This window comes from Apus apus, chromosome 5 (assembly GCF_020740795.1).
Source record: "Apus apus isolate bApuApu2 chromosome 5, bApuApu2.pri.cur, whole genome shotgun sequence".
In the NCBI taxonomy this organism is placed as follows: Eukaryota; Metazoa; Chordata; class Aves; order Apodiformes; family Apodidae; genus Apus; species Apus apus.
Window position 1 is genome coordinate 48,904,992 of NC_067286.1, and position 20,799 is coordinate 48,925,790.

A 20,799-nucleotide genomic window follows, 5' to 3' on the forward strand; every position below is an offset into this window, starting at 1 on the left:
AAATGCCTTCTCACCCCACCCACATGCCCCAGGAGAGCAGCCTTCCTCCCCACTCCCTGCTTCTGCTACAGCAGTAGCAGCAACAGTAATTTGTCCTCAGTTACAGAGTCAAGGATGTTACTATCAGAGTTTCAGATGTTGCTGCTCAATTGCATCATCATCACTCGTCTCTTCCCAGTGCATCCGCTTCCATAGTGGAAGCTTTGGGCTACAATTCAGTCTGGTTTTGGCCCCATTAATTTAGTTGTTCTGTTTGGTTTTGGAAACTTTATTCCTCTTGAGATTCTCAGAAGTGACAAATATAGAAATTATGTAGTCTTTTTAAAACAGAGCCTTGTTTAGAATAAAACAAAAAACATTTAAAGAAAGTCTATCCATCTTATTAATAATCCTAATATTCCCTGTTCATAGAACGTGCGTTGCTAATCTTTAGCTAGTCATTGCTAATCTTCAGAGAGGCTTATCTCATGTCTTTCCTGTTTATTTGCTTGTCTTGCATCTACTGGTTAAATCCACATATTTACACAGTAAATATCCCATCAGTGAAGTTACCTACAATATTCATAAACTGTTTCAAAGAAGCCACAAATATATTCTGATATATTACAAAATAAATCTAATTAATTAATTCCAAATGTTATTTTAGATGTGATATTGAGGTTATTTTCAGCAGAAGTTTCAAATAATAATTGAAAGCATATGCTTATGATTTTAGTCACAGGACAAGTGTTCAGTGCAGGTAAGAGATTACATCCCACTGCAGTAATGTTGAAGAGTCTTTGCTTTTCAACTGGATTGGCACTCCTTTGTGCTGAGCAATATACAGACCCAGAACAAAAAGGTGCCCCCAGCCAGAATTTCTCATTAATTTGCTATGATGAAAGTCCTTAGAGCAGAACTGACATCTGGGAAAATTTTGACTTTTTCACTGAAGCTGATAATTACTGTAAAGGTCAGACATTGGCTGTCCATCAAAAATACATCTATTGGAAACAAAATGGACCATCTATAAGCATGGTATCCTCTCTATTCCTGTTCATTTTCAAGACAGACATCTAAAATTTGTGACTTGTGCAGAGCTCATGAACCAAAAATCACTGAAGTTAGATGTACTTCTGTGAATATTTGTAGCTATTTTTAATATACATAGATTATATCCTACACAATGCCTGCTTAATACTCTTTGGTTTGTATATTTTCTTTTGTATCCTTAGTAACCATGGAAAAGTCACATACAGAGCACTCTATTATTTGAAATGTAAGATATTCACTTTGGACTGATTTTTATTCTGTGAAATGTATGCAGTCTTGAAATAACTCTTTAATTGAGAATAGTTTGCTTTATGTGATCAACTATGGGATTAATGCATATATATATTTTTTTATATATATATATATATGCACACTTTTTTTTTTTTTCCTGGAGTCTGAAAGCAAGTACTGATCACAATAGTTTCCTTCTTCAAAAGGAGTGGAAAATATTGTGTAATGTTTTCCAAACTGAAGCTGGATCTTCTCAGAACGCTTAGTTTTTAAACTTTCCAGTAAATGGGAAAAAAAAGCAACCAAACAAACAAACACAAAAAGATGTTTATCGTTTGATCAGGGGGACACAGATTTGCTCATTTTTATACATAATTTATTTTTTTTATGTATGCCTTCTGGTAAACTATATTTTCAATGTCAACCAAGAAAGTCTCACTTCTTCCCAGTCTTGTATTTTCACGCACCAGTGAACTTGCATTATTTCTGACAATTTTCTCATGGACATAATGATTGTATATCTCATGTATCTGCAGTCTGAAGTCTTAATAGATTCAAAATTAGCCTTGCATACCAAACTTTCTATGTCAAAGTCAGTTAATTTAAAAAGACAAGTATTATGAGAGTAGAGAAGAAATTTCCATTAGGGAAATCTATCAGTAGAGAATGGAGTTTGAAAGTCATTAGCTACCATCATCCTTTCAAGTGTTTTAGTAGGAGGAACTATTTTTTTAATAGCAGTCTTCTGCTCCATCAGTCTGACTGGAAATCATAGCAGGTTCTAGTAACTGATGCCTGTTCATCTTCCTTTTAGCTGATTAAAATCCTCCCTCTTGTCTCCGTAGTGATAAGCACCTTCAGCCTGTATTCAAATGATAAAGTTCTTCCATCCTTGTGTATTATTAAATATACTCCCTGATAAGTATGATATAGCAATATACAGTATACCCTGCTCCATGTGATTTTTGTTACTTTGCTTTTATTTCCCAGTAGCTGAGCAATTACCCTTTTTGTAGATTTACCTTTTTTCTGTTCAGAAATGCTGATCCATTTTCAAAATTCTAGGTATTCCCAAAAATGTGTCTTCATACTAATTACATTAAAAGAGAAGCTAGCTAAACAGGCCTATGTTTGAACCAAACTCACTATTCCCTTTCCCCCACAATCAAAACCCCCAAAATTTTACTCATCTTTTGGAGACAAACCTCATAGATTTTCACAGTTCATTTTTTGCTCTGTTTTAATTGGATATTTAGACTTGGAGCCCATTAATGCAAGCTGCTGAGTGCTTTTGATTTGTCTTGTCTTTTTCACTGCATATAATGTGTAGTCTGACCCTTCTTTGAGAGAAGATATTGTTGGTAGTGGCTAATTAATTGTATTTGGAACACACTTCTAAGATGCTTGTCTCAAAAGTATATGTATTTATGGAATTAGGATTAATGGAATGGCTGTGTTTGTAACTTGCATTCTCATGTGAAGATAGTTTAGTTTCTTTTAATTATGTTAGCTTTGGAACTGGAATCCTAAAAAAAGAGTCTGTGCAAAATTCTTGGCTTTTGCATCTAGACAGTTCCCCAAGTAAATTAATTTAGGAGGTAGCTACTGAAATCTGCATGATAGGCAGCAAACTGCAGTCCTGTGGGATAAAGTCCTCTTGGCTATCAATTTTTACATTAATCTCTACAAACAGAAATCCTGGAAGGATATATCATCTACATTTTGTCTACGCACTGATTTTAAACTCTTCCTTTGGTATGAATGATGGGCCACTATCAAAGTCAGGATACTGAGCTTTGTGTAGCTTTAATCCTATCTTCTGAAGAAACTGTTGTAATAATATTTTGAATTATTTAGACTTTATTAATGCATTAATTCACACTATGAAACTCTGAATGCGCTATGATGTAATGGAAAATGAAAATCTATTTCAGAGAAGGAGGAAAATTCAGCTAGATTAAAACCTAACATTGAAACAAGCCAAGAGTCTTTTTACCTTTTGAAAACAAAATAAAACAAGAATTGGCACACGCTCCATACTTAGGATATGTAATAAGTTACATGAAAAAAATCCAATAATAAAAATGGTTATTCAAAACTTAATATCTTAAAGCACTTTGTAAATAGAGGCTATGGAATTTTAAGGTACATTATTGCAGTTGCCTATCTGATGTATACAGAAAATAGAAAAAATAGTTTCTAAGCAGAAAAAAAAAGAGCTAAACCTTCTTTCCAAACTGTATGGTTCATCAATACTTGATTATAATTAATGTTATGTCAAGGGTGTTAGCTTGTGTATTGCTTATGTGTATTGCTTATATCTCATCCTGACTTCAGCATTTCTGTGACATCTTTCTTTACTCAGGTCTGTGTACACTGTATGACTTGTATGCAAACACTTAATGCAGATTAAGTACAATACTGCAAATGTTTAAGTGCTTCATCTGTCCTTCAACTCAGTAGTACAACTTAACCTACTTATGTCTGTTACTTGCATTCATAGAAGTACTATAGGAATCCTTAAACTGTAACCTCTGAGACAAGGTTTTATGCATGTTACCTCAACCATACCTGGGAACAAAACCCTAATTAAATAAATAAACAAAAATAGTAATAGCTTACATTTAGTTCTGTGTTGCTTCTGTACAAAATATGTGCTCAAATCTACATTAAAATGAAATTTTGGAAGTGTAGCACACCAAGACGCACCAACCTCTGTACCTTATTTAGATTTTAAAAATATAAAATGAAATTATAAATGCATAAGACATTTTCAGCCCTTACCTTCTTGTTGTTTGGTAATGAAAATCAAAATGATAATGATGATATTAACATCTCTTTCAAGTCAGTTAACCAATGCTGCAGCATTATGAGTCATCTCTATCATTATTTAATGATGATAAAAGGTATGAAGGTGATAGGGCTACAGGTCTTACTCCATTTACCCACTGAACGCAGCGAAAAGCAGTAAAAATTCAGGATTAAATCTATAAACTAGAAAGGTGAACTGTGTATTTTTCAACATAGAGTCATAGAATGGTACGGGTTGGAAGGGACCCCTGGAGATCATTGAATCCAACCCCCCTGCCAGAGCAGGATAACCTAGGGCAGGTCACGCAGAAACACATCCAGATGGGTCTTGAAAGTTTTCAGAGAAGGAGACTCTACAACCTCTTTGGGGAGCCTGTTTTCCTATGCAGAGCATAGTGCATCATTTTCCTGCCTCTTCTCATCCATCCCATTCTTATTTGTCCTCTTGCTCTGTAGCAGGACATACAAGACCAGCGCAGTGCCCCAAGTCTCTGTCTTAACAGCATTTTATCACCACTGCTGAAACTGCACGTGAGATCTTCACTCTGCTGTAACTTCACGGAACACAGTAGTTTATTGTATAAGCCACTGGACTGCTGACAGTGACAGCAGTTAGTCATCCAATACCCGATCTTGTCAGTAACCAGAAACTTGTATGAGCAGCTCTTTGCATAACCTGTGTTAGGACCGAAGCCAAGCAGAGCTCCTATGCTTCTCCCTTGCACTTGCTGCACAGCCATGGTGCTGCTGCCACCAGTGGTGATGCTCAGGGGACACAATGATAAACTGACTGCATCAGACCCATCTATATGCTTGGGGTCAGGCTGTTCAGAACAATCTGATAAGGACCTTTATCCTTGCCTTCCATTTAAAAGAGTAAGGTAATTGGGAATTTCCTTTTCAGAACATAGTGCCTCAGTTTGAGTCCATCTTTCTTCTAGACAGTAGACAGGCACCATTGCAGCCTTTTGCTATAGGGCAACTTATTCTACGCTTCATCGAGGATTGTTCTTGTGGATGACAGTTGCCCAGTGGGATTACACCATATGCTGGTATGGAATGAGTGTTGGGAGGTCAGAAGAGGAGAGAGTGACTGGAGGCACTGTTGGTACTCTGCAGCACCAACACACCACTTGCAGAACTGCTCTTTTCAGTGTGATCACCACTTGTCTATAAAAGATCTTTACTAGGCAAAAAGCAGCAGTCTCTTGGGATTGTGGTCATTGTCAGCTTTGAATGTTACTGTTTATCACTACTCCTTTTCATCATGGTCCGATACTCAGTGTTGGTCAGTCAGGCCCTCATCTCTTGCAGGTAGAGTGCAAATATGTCTGGAAGTGCCTGGCTGCACCAAGCAGACCATCAAGGGCAGTATCCACATCATTATGGCAACTGTAGTTGCCACATAGTGCCATAGTTGTCAGGTATGCAGTAGTGAAAACATAATAATGCAGCTATAACTTGTCTGAAACTTCATGGACCCTTTCTGATTGAAATGGATGCTGCAAAACAAAGCTGTCCCGGCATCCTTAATGCAAAATAACATTTCATATGTGGGCAGCATGGACACTTGTAGCTAAAACAGCAGTCTAAGTGCACACCATTTGCCATAGCACAGTTGCTGACAACACTTTATCTACACTTAATCCTGGAAGTTGCATTAAAATACGTTTGGCAGAGCCTGCCACTGACACACTTGGTTATCCAAATGGCAGTGTTTAAGCCAGTGGCTCCATCACAGAAATGCTGCTCATTCCTTTTGAGCTAGTCACAGTACTTCTTGCTCTAAGAGCTGAAGAAAGCAGAGGAACAGTGAAAGTCAGTATCTTTCCATCAGAGGTATGTGTGGAAGTAAAGATGTTTTCCCATGGTGGCGTTTGGAGAGGTACGATGCCCTGGAGGTTCCCCAGACACAGCCTGCTGAGACACCCATATTTCAAGGACACTATCTTTGTAAATACATAGACTGCAATCATTCCTTTAGTGACCTGATCTGAGGAGAATTGCTTGGTGAGGAGCAATGCATTCAGTGACTTAGTACCTGCTGGTAGACATATAAACACAGAAAAAATGGCATAATCCTGGAGGTAGCCTGAATGACCTGACAGCAGGAGCATGGCAGGCTTTTTTGGGAGCATGGTACTATTTTTATGGTGCGTAGGAAGCAGAACATCACTCACCTGCTTACCTCCAGATGGAATTCTTTGGGAGGAACAGACACTCCGTCAGCCCTGTGACTGGGTGTAACCTAGGTGGTGACATACTTTCTTATCAAAATAAGCACCTATAACTGCTGCTGTGCAAACAAAGCAGCACAAGTGACTGTACTTTGTCCTATGGACTTCCATTTTCATTCTGTATGAGTAAGACCAGGAAGAAACATTTTACGCACTTTGGGAAATTTTATCCAGCCAATATCTCCTTGGCCCCAGTGTGCAGTACACTGCTGGCTGGCAGTGCTGCTGCAGGGAGCAGGGGAGAGGCTAGCATTGGTGGCCTGCAGAAGAGGCCAAGACAGAACTGGTGGCTAGACCCAGGCCAGAGAATTGTGGAGCAATTCTAAATATATTTATTATTTTGTTTTTCTTTGTTGTGTTATTGTTCTGTTCTTTTCTTTTCTTGAAGTTTAATAAGCACTTCTTGTCATCTTACATAAAAACAGCCTCTGGTAGATCGTTTGCTGTCTCTTACTGCAGCTAGTGAATATTCCAGTCAGCAAAGTCAAAGGTCTGAAGGTGGTGTTTTTAAATCTTGATACAAGTCCTTGTGTTCTCCTATGGGTCTACTGTATCTTGCCAAAGGTGCATGTAGATTAAGTGGCTGTTCTAAAGCTTTTTGGCCAGGTGTTTTTGTAAGATGATGGGGCAGGGTATGCAGGTGTTAGGAAATTACCCAGGGGCTTGGAATGGTGGGTGAAGTCATGAGGCCTCGTCTGTTGCAGGACAAAAAAAAAGCCTAAACAACCAAGATCTTGCATAGATTGTGCCCATGCAAGGGCAGAGCCCTGGTGTAAACAATTCTCTAGTCTCCACCCTTATTTCTCCTCCTGAGTAACAATTTATTTTGCCTCAGAGCAGAAGCTGAGTGTAAAATATTACAGATGCAGTGGTGAAAGTTCAGGGATCCTGTGCAAGACATGTCACAGTGACATGCAGCACTGTCTGAAATGTCTGCTTTGGAACTGGTAATTGCTTTCTGTTATTTGTTCTTAATATACTGGGAGAATCTAAACGTGTATCTTTTTTGCAAGTAAACAAGATTGCATCAAAGATACATTGATTCTATCACTGGTTTCTCATCCTGACACAATCTGTAGGATCTCAAGTATAGCTAGCTGCTTTAAGCAGCAGGGAGAACACTGATGGAAACTGAATTAAATTTCTATTTGCAGCCCTCATCTAAAGGTGCATAAACTTCAAAGGCAAATACCCTGTATTTCAAATGTAAAACTGAAAAAAATCTTAATTTGCTGGGTGAACCACTGTCTGAAAATACACAGAGCACTTCCTCTTTGGAATGATACAGAAAGCACTTCTGTGTTTTGAAATGATTCATAGCAGATGGGGAGAAAAAGGATCATTAATTGATTCTTCAAATAAAACATCACAAGGATAACTGAGAGACCCAGTTGGAAAATCAAATCGAGTACATTTTCAGATAATTTTGTGCTTTTCACAGAAGTCTCTTGGTAGAATTTCAAATTAGCTTGATGATTAAGCAGCAGGTCATTTAAAACCATGTTTACATTAACAGACCTCTCTAGTCACATTCATACTAGGGCAAGGCATAGTACACAAAGGTTTTCTTAGATTATAATTAGTTGAGATTACTTTCCATTATGTATCAGTAAAGGCAGCCCGTGGGCTGGCTCATGTTTCAGGTTACCCTGCTGTTCCTGCTAGTGTTCCTGCAGCAGTAGTGTGACAATATCTAAACCTGCCCAGCAGTGACCCCTGCACTTTTTTGGCATGTGAACCTGTAGGTGCCACCACCCATTCTTATTATCAAACTTTAAACTGAAAATAGGACAAAAGTGATACAAACAATAGAAGACTGTATTTTTTATGAGTCTTTGGGATCCTTACAAGCCAGTCCCCTAGATTACACTTTGAAAAGTCACTGCATTAAACCATATTCTTATTAGTGTATCCATACCACTGGAGAAACAGACATGTAATCTGTGACATCAGAAACTGGTACTAACTACTTTGCAGTCTTTGAGCTGACATGTATGTTACTCTCATCAGCAGTACTTTTTACAGGCTATTTATTCTTAGGTGGTCCATTTTTAAATACACAGAAATACTATATGTTTTTCATTTTATTTCATTAATTTACTTAGACATGTGTAAAGGCAGAGCAGTCACACTGACACTTCTGAAGGATGTTTTAATTTTTCTGAGTTATATAATTTTTTTATTCATTTTTATCTGGTGGGGTTTTAGCACAGCAGTTTAGACACACCCACTGCCTCTCAAAGTGTAATCTTTCTGACACTTAAATGACGTTTTTCCATTTCTTGGGTTATGAATAATTTACAATGTGGGCCTGGAAAGAGTCTGTGCTCATATTTAAATATCTGCGAAATTTTGAAAGCTCTAAAGTAATACAAGATGTTTCACTTACTGCACTTCCTTCTTTTTCCCTAAAGAGATTATGTTCTGCAGATTGTAAACATGCTTTATAAACTATGGCTCAAACAGTTATTTAATATGAAGATATATAACTTTGCAAGGCTAGTTGATGGTTCCACTGTCAAAAATTAAGAAGGAACTAGTAAGAAAAACTATGTTCAATCCAAGCCTATCTGTAATATTAAAAGGGGATATATATAGAGAGACACATCTCTACACGTAGGTGTAGATATTGAGGTTCAGAGGAGTCTGAATCTTAAAAGTCTAGGAAACCATTTGTGCATTTATTGTGTTTTATTATTTCTGAAGTTAGATTACTTCATCTCAGACCGAGAACAGAAAAAACTCATTTAAGTTCAATAACTGAGAGCGAGTTTAAGGTACAGGTGAGAGATACAGCAAGTATATAAATGAAAAAGAGTAAGTGAGGGGAGACAAGGCATCCAAACTCCTATAGTGCCAGAGGATGCAGTCAGACAAACCAAGGAAGCAAGCCCTATGAAGGTCAGTCCTGCTTGGTGTTGTGAGTTGGAACTCAGGGAGGGAAAAGGCAGAGGCAGAGGCACACTGGAGGAAAAGTTAGAGGGAGGAAACAAGGAATAGCCTAGGACATGCAAACAACAGGCTGGTGCCAAGAGGTAACTCTGTCCATCACACGAGTCATCTGAATGACAAGGCAACTCGTGTGAACTGCATTTTTCTTGCTTCATGTTGGGTTGGAGATTATTTGGCAAAAGTGGAATTACTGTGGCATTACTGTGGAATGTTTAACTCTTACCTTGATACACAGTAACTAACTTTGTTACCAGCTGAGGCTTAAAGATAGAAACTAGTCAATCTCTACGACAGGCAAGGGTATGCCTCTTGAGAGCAGCAGGGTTTCTTTAACAGAATAAAGTGACATTTCTCTCAACATAACTTTTTCCTAGCCTGAGTTGTGGGATTCAGGGGAAACAGGCCATATTCTTTGCCATCAGTTATAAAGATGAGGCTTAGAACTTGTTCCATTCCAATCACCTCAGCAAAGATCAGTACCTCATTGCACACAGTCACGTGTACTTGACTCATGCTCTGAGAACAGCATGTAGAAATGGTTTATGACTTAGAGCCTCACAAGGCAACAACTGATCACAATTACTGAATAAAAAAAAAAATCACCCACCAAATCTGGCCTTCCTGAAAATTGTTGTTGTCTAGGTAATGAAATATTTTGCAAATCAGCTGGGCCAAATTAATCAGGTAGCGTGTATCTGCTTAACTGCACTGGAGTGGTGCTGCACAGGGATACATGTGTAGCATATATAAGTGAAGATGTCACCTAACAATGTTATGTTGCTCATTGAAACCAGACCCAAGATGCATTTAGAACATCTTTGTGGCTCTGTGCTGGACTCTTTCAGTTCCCTGTCCTTCCTGAACTGAGGGGCCCAGAACTGGACACAATACTCCAGATGCGGCCTCACCAATGCAGAATAGAGGGGGAGGAGAACCTCTCTTGACCTACTAACCACACCCTTTCTAATACACCCCAGGATGCCATTGGCCTTCTTGGCCACAAGGGCACACTGCTGGCTCATGGTCATCCTCCTGTCTACCAGGACCCCCAGGTCCCTTTCTCCTACACTGCTCTCCAGCAGGTCAGCCCCCAACCTGTACTGGTACATGGGGTTGTTCTTCCCCAGATGCAAAACTCTACACTTGCCCTTGTTGAACTTCATCAGGTTTTTCCCCGCCCAAGTCTCCAGCCTGTCTAGGTCTCTCTGAAGGGCAGCACAGCCTTCTGGTGTGTCAGCCACTCCTCCCAGCTTGGTGTCATCAGCAAACTTGCTGAGGGTACATTCTGTACCCTCATCCAGGTCGTTGATGAAGATGTTGAACAGCACCGGTCCCAGTATTGACCCCTGAGGGACTCCACTAGTCACAGGCCTCCAACTAGATTCTGCCCCATTGACTACAATGGTCACAGGTGGGTTTTATCTCTCATCTGAAAGAGGTGAGAGGTGAATCAGTCTGCTTTTATAAAAAGTTCATGTTTAGATTATTCACTTTCTAATCACTCATCAACAACATATGTTGCTTTGCAGTTTGGGCCTAGTCACAAACAGGAACAAGTGTTTCTGTAAGGTACTTGTAGCCAACATTTTGGCACTACTGATATCCCCAGTTCTGTAGCTTGTTAGCCACTTTCTGTCATATCTGCCTGAAACTTCTAGGGCCATAAATGTTTGCTGATAAAATTCCAAAGGTACTTCCATTTCTGCTACTGGGCACAGACTTTATGAGGGGAGAACCATGCTTGCCCAGCATCAGACTAGGGCATTTGGAATAAATACCTCGCTTGAAGACAGCTTTTGCCCAAATTAGTTTCCTGAACTTTATTCTTTCAAATCCAAGTGAGGTAGTAGTTCTTAAAGCCATCAACCCTATAGATGATTTAGATGGTTTCAAAGATGCTAAGAAAATAAAAAAAATAATCTGAAATAATCTAATGACACATGGATTTTTTTGTTAGGGTCACTGTATTTGGTTTGAAACCTCCTGAATGAATAATTCCAGACCGGTGTTAGAATTTCTCTTTGCAGTAAGAGTAATGTCTCTTGAATTGACTATTATAGGCCTGGATTAGAGCTCAGATACATTTCTAAATCCCATTTCTTCTTATCTTTAAAGCATGTATTTGGAATTCTTCATGATTTTGTAGTGAAGTCTATTTTTTGTGCAGCATACGGAGTGATAATGTAAAAGCAGAAAAGATGGAAAGAGTTAGAAAGTAGTGTGTTAGATTTCAGAGAAATCTCAAAACTGATTTATTTTGGCTGAAAGTGTTATATAAAGATTTCAGAATTAAGAATAGATAGAAAGTTTACTCTAAATTTCAGTGCACCCAACTTAACCTCTCAGAATTCTGCAAGCTTTGGGAAAAAATCTGGACAGACAACCTATGAGGAGAGTATAATTTTAGTGAAAACATATCACTACTTTATTTCAAGTTAACTAAGGAAAGAGTTGCTCAGAGGTATATGCTTTCATGATGAAGTATTTCGCTTACATTCCACTCCACTGTGAGAGTGAAACTTTGTACTATCATAGTTATAGTACAAAAACCTGTGAACATTTAACAGAAAAGTTAACTTTTGCTAGAGGTTTGAAACATCTCATTGTACATTGATTTACTGGCATCTTTCAAAAGAAGCATCACAGCTTCTATCAAGTTTATTACTTCTTATGAATGACATCAGGAATGGCTTCTTCTGAATTAAAGAACTTTGAGGTTGGTAATTGGATTACTTGGAGGATAGTTTCTTTACTTAAAATTGACCAAAGTTCAAACCATAAGCAGCAATGTTATTTTACCATGAGCTATCTTTTTTTTTTTTTTTTCCTAATAGTGATGTAATAAACCCTTTTTAGTTATTATGTGGTTTGAGTCAAGGGAAGAACTTTGTGTGAACTTGGTCTAACTTAAACATCTCTAAGTCTGCTTTCCTAGTGGAAGAATATCCATGGGATTATTCACTTCTACATAACTCATATTTGAAAAGTATAATACATGTGGAATGTATTAAAATTACATTTTCTGAATACAGTTCTCTCTTTACTCCAAGGTTGCATTGCTAATTGTCTAAAAGCATTTTTAACAGAGAAGCAATGTTACAGATTATAGCTTGTTAGGTTAATCCATTTGTGCTTTTGCAATTTTAAAGTTACAGTGAATTTTGGAAAACTGAATACTTGAGGAAATGAATATTTATCAGGGAGGAAAGAATTCTGTTTCTTACATTACAGGCAAGCAAAATTTTGCATTTTATTCCAAATGTTAAAGTGCATGTCTCTGGCTAATTTATTGAAAGATTCAGTTTGCATTTAGTCATAAAATGTCAGTGAAATAACCTTTTGACTTTGATCAGCCTTTTGGGTTTTAACAGAATTTCCCAGTGATAACAACTTTGGTGGAGCATGAGGAGGAAACTTATGCTAAGTTCTCCTGCAAATCAGAATCTAAAATGTAATAAAATAAATGTGCTTTGTGTTTAAATTTATAATTATCTTTCTGTTAAGGCTGAAGAGATGATTTTGAGAGGAGGCTTGAAATCTCTGCTTCCCCATGCGCTGAGAAGAATAATTCGATGCAACAGACTCAGTATTAGTAATACTTCTGGAATGGCAGAGGGTAAGGAAACATAACAGCTCGAAGTGCAAAACGTGAATCTATTTTAGATTCATAAGTATCTCTTCTCTGGTTTTTTTTGTTTGTGAAAGAATGTAGGAATATTAAAGGCAATGAAGTAAAACAGAAAAAAATTGTTGACTTATGTTGTTAAGTCTTTTGGGTGTTTTTGGAATCACACTGTAAGCACCTGACACTGTGTTCTTGAATCATAAATCTATGTCAGAGTAAATATATCATCCTACCTGTGTAAAGTACATGGACTTTGTTCTCCAAGTTTGCAGTGCATCCTGCAGCTTCCAGTTATGTCACTAAGAAATTATGGATGTAGAAAATAATTGAAAAATCTTTACCCAAATCTGACTTCCCTTGCATATGCTACTATTACATTTGTAGGATGACATACTATGTTCTTCATAGAAACCTTGCTTTACTTAGTACATCAATACACTTTGGATAAGAATTAGAGACATATAGTTACAGAAGTGGTTTTCTGCTTCATTTGTAACAAAAGTTTGAAATTACAGACTCAGCAAGACTGGGAATTATAAGGGGGAGAGAAAAAAAACAGTTTTATACTTACATAACATTTAGTTCTGGAAAATCTATTCCCATCTTGGATCTTACAGCTAGACTTTTACAAAAGCAGACTGTGTCATTGTTCTGAACAACTTAAAAATGTAACTTAACTAAAAACACTGTGGCAAGTAGCTGACCAACAAAGCCGTGTGGAGTAGCATTACTATAACTTAAGAACATTAAGGGTCATCTTATAGAATTGTAGTGAGTTCTGAAATGATGGTTTTCATCAGTACATAAGTTGAAAAATACTAATGGAAGACATGTTAGAATGTTAATACTTTGCAGTTTGGCCTAATTGTATTTTTAAGTACATGTATTGCTGCAGTGGTTTTAAATGTGCTAGTTTTAACACTTGAAAAAAAGTATTATTTACATAAAAAACAAGTTCAGAGTTTTAGCCATAAACACACAGCTTCGTTATGCAAATACTAAAAAACTAGACTGATTGGAGTTTCTCAGAATCCTTAAAGTTGTCTTACATTGTCAGGTGATATACCACTAAAATAATTTCTTGCTGCCCTCGTTGTCATTCACCAAAGAAACTAAAAACTTTTTCTAAACTTCTCTGAGATGGGACATGAGTGTGTTGAATTAATGCATGGGCTGATCAGAATGTCCATTGTTCATTGTCCATTCATAATGATGGATACATAAATGTGAATATATACCTAAGCTGAAGGGAAAAATATCTTTTAATCTATAAAGAAAGTGTAGTCATCAGGAGGAGCAATAAAGTTGTCAAAAACTATCGTGAACTTTCCTGAATTTATAGAATGCCTCAAATTGACCCACAGATTCAGTCTGTCAGCTGTGACTTAAGTTGGATGTGCCCGAGTTGAATGCACTGACTAAAATAATAATTTTAAGAATTTGTGAATATCACCAGCAAAGTAAAAAGTGCCTGTGGATTTCACATGGACAGCAGGAATGAAGTTGAGGGATAACTATATGTAGTATTTTATTCAGTGGTAAATTTAGTATGTTTATTTAACAAAAATGTATTTCTGTGCTTAGCAAGAAACTGTTTCTGTATTTAGTAACTTTTGCTAGTAATAAAATGAATATTTGTGCTGAGTACTCCCAAGAAGGCAGTTTGTGGGCAAAATCAATATGCAAATACATTCTTACCTAAGCCTTTGCTTTGCATTTTTCCATCAGGAATATAATTTTATCTTTTTATTTTTGTGTTAGCTTTGGTCAAGAGCAAGATTTTTTTAGCTGATTTTTTACAGCCTTTTAAGGCAGATCATTGATTTCAACTAAAAAGTTGCCTCTTGGATGACAGACTACCACAGTATTTAAGAAAGTTAGAGCTTCTATGCAGCCTCTCACACTCCTGTCCAATACCAGACACTGTCATAACTTCTCAAGACAGTATAAATACAGGAGTTAGAGACTGTTAATTGGCAGTTTTATACAGCACAGACTAGTTGTAATCTAAATTTCCTCTCTGTATCTAAACAATTGGTATTTACACACAGGAAAATTAAAATTACATTGGTATTAACTACTACTGTTTAGAAAACAAATTTTTGCTAAATAAATGAATGTGAGCTTCCTGCATTGATGCTAATTGCAAAAATGTTAATGTCTTTAGAAGCTATTGCATGGTAATGGTCAACAACCTTTTAAATCAAAGTTGATTCCAAGTGAAGAAATTGTAGAAGTTTTTTTTCATTTTTTTAATTAGAAGTAATACAAATTGCTGAAATTCAGTGGGATAGGTGAGGGTTTATTCCTGGGCTGCAATTATGCATCCCATAGTAAAATTCCAAAGCCAACAAACTCTAAAGAGTGGGCTGCATAATGTCAAGATGCTGTCCATGATTTATAGCTTAGTATTAAATAGGAAAAAAAAAAATAGTGTAAGTGTGGCATGCGGTAGCCTTTCTTGGGCTCTGTGCTAACATTTGCAAAGTAAAGCATTTTGCTATAAAATACTAATTTCCCAGGTTAGGTAATAAATTTTGTTTATATATAAATCCATAGAAGTGTTTATTAAAGTAATTATGCTGTCTTCATATTCTAGTGCTACTCATGTCTGCCAACTCTTTTAGCAGTGAACCACCTCATGTACAGAGGCCATCTAACCATGGGTTTAAAAACATTTTTTAAAGTTGCTTAATTGCAGACTTCTGAATCAGAAATTTCCTTGAGGTAATTTTTTCCAGATCTAAAGAAATCTATACAGGAAAGTTACTGTTTCACAAACAAAAAGCTGAATTAATAACCAGTCATTCCTACTTTCCACAATTTCAGGCTATAAACAGGCCAACGTTGTGATTTTGCACAAGTCACTGGCTGATGACTTTGAGAAGTTCTGCCGTGCAAATGATGGACCCCTGCCACTGCTGCACAGAAGTAAACCAGGTGACTGGAAATGTCCTTCTCTGAGTAGTGATTCTGATATCAGGTAACTACCAACCAACTCTGCCTCTCAAAGTTCTGAAGTGAATGCCAGTGGTGATGACGAGGGTTTCAGGAAATGGCCTGCTCACACTGCTGGACATTTTGAAGAAGTTTCTTTTCATGGAGTTACACCTTTGAATAAAAACTATGCATGAGTGTAGCAGCCTGATCATCTTGTTCTTGAAAAGCATGCTATGATCATTGTCAATACTAGAAGTATTTCTCTAATGGGAAAATGTAATGAGGTAATTTCTAATCATTTTGCAGTCTGAGCCAGCAGAATTAAATAAGGTTTTACCTGTATTTTATTTGGTGGTAACACAGACAGGGTGATTGCATTTTTGTAGGGTCTCAGAAAATTTAAAAGATGTACTCATGTAGTAAACACTAAAAAAACAAGACTTAATTCCCTAAATTTTGAAGCCCTGAGACAAGATACTTGTAAGGAACATTTACCTAAAAATCTAAAAAATACTGAAGTCTCACATGTTCTGTTTACTGGCTTGTTTTTGTGCAGAATACTGTTGCTCTGGGATTTTTCTTGTGTTTATTTCATTGTTACTCCAAAAGAAAAGAAACTGATAAAGTAGGCTATGTCTTGTTGTTTGATTCTGATTTAATGTCAACTCATACAATTTGCCTTGTTTTCAAAAAACATAATGAAGCTGTGATACCTTCTTGTTTCACTAGAACTGACTGCCTGCAGTATCAAGTGTATGAGCATGGAGCTTGTACTGGATCACTGACAAGTTTAAAGGAATATTCTGAACGACTGAAGGACATGGTTACTTTTTATTTAGGCTGCAGCTTCTCTTTTGAAAAAGCAGTCAAAAATGCTGGCATTCCTATAAGAAACGTTGAGCAAAAATGTAATGTAAGCATGTATAAGGTAAGTATGCACAGTCACACACAGTCTTTGTTGTAACTTTGTGTATTTGTCCATATTCTCATTCTGTGCATATACCTATTGCTCAAACAAAGCACTCTTTTTTTCCTACCTGTATTGTAGCTTTAGGCATGTGCTAGTGTTGAGTCCATAAAAATACAAGGTAAAATAAGCTCAGCCTCAGTTGAGTGTTTTTTTCAACTTCCTGCAAGGCCAATCTGCTTTTTTTTATTCATTTATGGTAACAAACTTTATCCTTGTTTGCCATGGCAGCCATTTGATTTGGATTCTGTTGGGATTTGCCTTCTCTGTTTCAACTGATGACCCATGCACTTCATATGACATGCCTTTATACATGTCCTGCTCTCCCTACCAGCTCCAGCTTGCAGCAGAAAAACTCTTTTTCTAAGCCATGGCAGTAGCAGCTTCTTCTGCATGTATGACAACCACATTGTTTTTTTCCTGTGACAGTGTAGCCTCTAAATTGCGTATTTGCTATAAACCCAGACCTGTGGACCAAATGTTCCCAAAAACTTATTTACCATAGCACTGAAAATTTTAACTGTGCTCAGGAACTTTATAGTGCAGTTTTTAATGTCAGCAGAAGTCCTAGAATAATTCTGGCTCCAGTAGGTAGACCCTTTAGTATTAGGAACACTTAAGTAACACCTCTGCATGCATTTTTCATAAAATTGATGTACTGTTCTATTAGACTAAGATTATTGTTGGTGTCAGAGCTGTCATTTCACTGTACTCCTCCTGGTCAACATGAAGGCAGAAATGTATCTCATATGTGAGTCTTACCAAGCTTAAAGCAAAAAAACAGTTATGTATCTGCTTATCTCAGAATTAGGAGAATTTCATCAATTAAAGCACATCAATACTGTGAAGAACTGTACAATGTGTTTCTTCAGTGGCAGTCTAGTGATTTTTGTTATGAATATTGTTAAACTTTTTATACTTTTTTGTTATAAAGATTGTTTAAACTTTTTATATGGCTCTAGCTGTCTACATCTCTTGGTTTTGTTAAAATGCGACTCAGATATCAGACATTTTGTTCTAAAAAGTCAGACTGCTTCACTTCTGAATAGAAAAGGTGCTCCAGCACTCCAGTCAGAGCGGATAATGAATTCCATAGAACCGTTCTAGAGGCACAGAAGATTTTGTACATGCTAAACTGGCATGCTGCTTCTGTGGGAGTGGTTGCTGCCAGCAGCAGGAGGTCCTCACCCTTGCATGATGCACAGCACTGTAGTTCCTCTCAATTCAAACAGAGAGGATAGATTTGTAGGTTTGTCACTGTGTGATACTCTTTATTAGCCTTTTCCCTTTGTTTTCTGACAATATTCAGAATCTACTGTGCTCATCACACTGTGCTGCATGGACTGAAGTAAGAAACCCCTAGTGTTGGGAATTTTAGTAATCTATATGAAGAAGCTCAAGTGGAATGCTTCACTCCTGCACTGCTGGATCTTACCAAAAAAAAAAAAAAAAAAAGCTTTAGACATTTCTTCTAATACTTAGAAGTATTCAGTACTTCTGGTAACACCTTGAATTCTTTTAAACCACCAGACAGCCGTGCCTTGCTACAGCATTTCTACTTTTTGTTGCAACTTAGTAGTCACCATGAGACCTATTCCTGAAAGCAAGTTGGAAGCAGCTGTGCTAGCAACATCGAAATTAAAAGAAGCCCATGGAGCACCAATTCACATGGGTGACCCTGGTCAGTGCTTTTCATGTTCCACTTTGCATGCACTTTACTGGGTATAAAAACGGGGAACCATGGGTTGTGAAGAACTGAAATACCTGCACCAGTAAATGTATTCTGGTTTAATCCTTTCTAATGGTCACAAACATGAATTTAAAAAAAATAAAGGAAGGGAGAAAGAAGGAAAGAAAAAAGTAGGTTTTGAATGAGCTGAACACAGAATTATTGGATAAAAGTCAGCTGTCTGATGTTGATACAGTAAGTTATATGGCAGGGGTGGTGTAATCACATTTTTCTGAAGTGTATGCAGTTTCATTTCTATGTGAGTGCTTTCTTGCTGACAGAGATTGCAGTGACATGGTAGCAGTGACTGACAGCATGGGGAGAAGTATGTGTGGATGCATTTTGTGTCTTAGCAGATGAATGTCAAAGTAAATACTGCATTATTTTTAAAAATAATGGAGCACAACACTTAAGCACTTAAGACAGAATAAATAGAAATATGGGAAGAATATATATATGTTTTAAAAGATCCAGCTAGAACATATATAAGCCTATCCTTTACAAGGGGAAACTGAAAAAAAACAACAATTAAAACAGAACCAAACCAAACACCTGTAAGATTATGGTAGATCCAAATAAATTTTAAAAAATCCCCTCTGCTGACAGAAATCAGTCAATCAATATAATCATGGGCTGGATACACTGAAGGGTCACATTGCAGAGCATAGAAGGAGCTGTCATTGGTTAAGAGTACACCCGGTAATATATTTGATATGAGTGCCTAAATACAAGGAACTGGTAATAAGTCATTACTGTGATTACAGCAATAAGATGGTTAGGCAACTGAGGGTCTCCACTATTTATTTATTTTTAACAGAAAAAGTAAATTATTATATACACAGATTATATAAATTAATTCCAGAGAAGACAGTGCTCTATTACAGCATCTGAAGACTTTAAAACCAAGGTAAGAGGGCAAGTGCTTAAACTGAATTTTACAAGTGTTAGAATAAAGCAAAAGATAATTCAGTGAAAGCTGGGTAAGAATGAGATATAGTCAACTCAGAGAGGCAAAAGAGCAGTTGCTTGTTTCTCCAGCTAAACAATGTAGGAAGCTGAAGCAGCAGAAAACATGTTCTAGAAAGAACCCATTTTGCACCCATTTATTCTTGTGTGCCAGTGTTATGAATATACTTCTTCTGTTGATAGAGGAGATTTATAATATCTTGGAAACTCTGTGTACATGTCTAGCTTGTGTTTTGTTGCAGAAATAAAATGAATACATTTTTACTGATGTCATCAAGTACAAAAAGGGAAAATAAGTCAGCTGCACTTCATGGGACATTCACTCAAAGGCAAACTAAACATGCCACTTTGGTGGGACTGGCCACTGTTGCCATTCTAGCTGACTGTCACTCAGTGATGTTTGGGGTTCATCCCCCCAGCTTTGTAATAATAGTGCTTAATTGGAACCTCTTGTGATTTCATTTTTTGTCAATTCCAGGTCTGCTGGGAATACAAGATCTTTCCAAACCAGATTATGGAGATCCAGTTCACCTTCACCCTGGTGATATTCCAGTGTTTTGGGCCTGTGGAGTAACAGGAATAGAAGCAGTCATCAACTGCAGTATGTACTATACTTGGAGACTCTTTTTAAATTATCCTTAAGTTTCTTTTTCTCTCTTTTCCTTTTTTTCTCTTTTTTTTTAAACGTGGACTGAATGAATTGACTGATTAGCAGGCTTGATTTAGAGTGAGCTAAAAACCACCCTAACCAAACAACAAAATGCCCTTTGGAAAGACTGTTTTCCATCATGAAATAGAGGTCTGCCTTCAAGGGTATTCTTACTGAAATTTCATCACTCTTCTTTGAGTATTTTAACAGCAGAAATCTAAAGCTCTGGCAGCATCAAAATGTCTTTTTTAAGCAGTATTAAAAGGTAGAAGTTTAAAGGCATTCTTATTTAAGCTTCTTCCTTTTAAGATATTGTTTTGTATTACAGTGCAACAAAACAAGAAAAAAGGGGAGAAACAAAGAATAAAGAAAAAGAAGAAGAAAAAAGAAAAAGAGCAGCCAGAAATCTTTCCAAAATGTTGCAAATTTATTGACCTGGAAAAAAAATTAAGCTTTTATATTTTGTTCTAAAATTAAGTAAATATGACAAACTTTACTTAAATGAAGCTTCGTCCTCTGCACAGAGCTGCCCTGCACTTTACCCTGTCATTTATAACAGGCATGAGCACAAAGTTCAAGAAAATGCAACCGAATCATAGTGTCAGTGCTATATACTGCTCTAAATCACTGTTGTGGAATGAAATTGCATATTTTAGTTCT

General features: G+C 37.0%; 1 protein-coding gene across 8 annotated transcripts in view; it reads left to right on the top strand.

Moving 5' to 3' along the window:
• The window catches only part of DGLUCY (D-glutamate cyclase), a 50,696-nt gene that overhangs the window by 10,009 nt on the left and 19,888 nt on the right, over positions 1-20,799 (top strand). For 7 of the 8 annotated variants that reach the window (XR_007889604.1, XR_007889603.1, XM_051620540.1 and 4 more), the window contains 5 exons: positions 12,768-12,879; positions 15,718-15,871; positions 16,558-16,756; positions 18,326-18,476; positions 19,969-20,091. Coding sequence is in view for 6 of the 8 variants with exons in the window: in XM_051620544.1 (XP_051476504.1) it covers positions 12,768-12,879; positions 15,718-15,871; positions 16,558-16,756; positions 18,326-18,476; positions 19,969-20,091 (739 nt within the window). In the remaining 2 variants the exon portion in view is untranslated. Of the gene's footprint in view, positions 1-10,653; positions 10,675-12,767; positions 12,880-15,717; positions 15,872-16,557; positions 16,757-18,325; positions 18,477-19,968; positions 20,092-20,799 lie in introns of those variants that run through there. The other variant, XM_051620543.1, reaches the window with a different exon arrangement.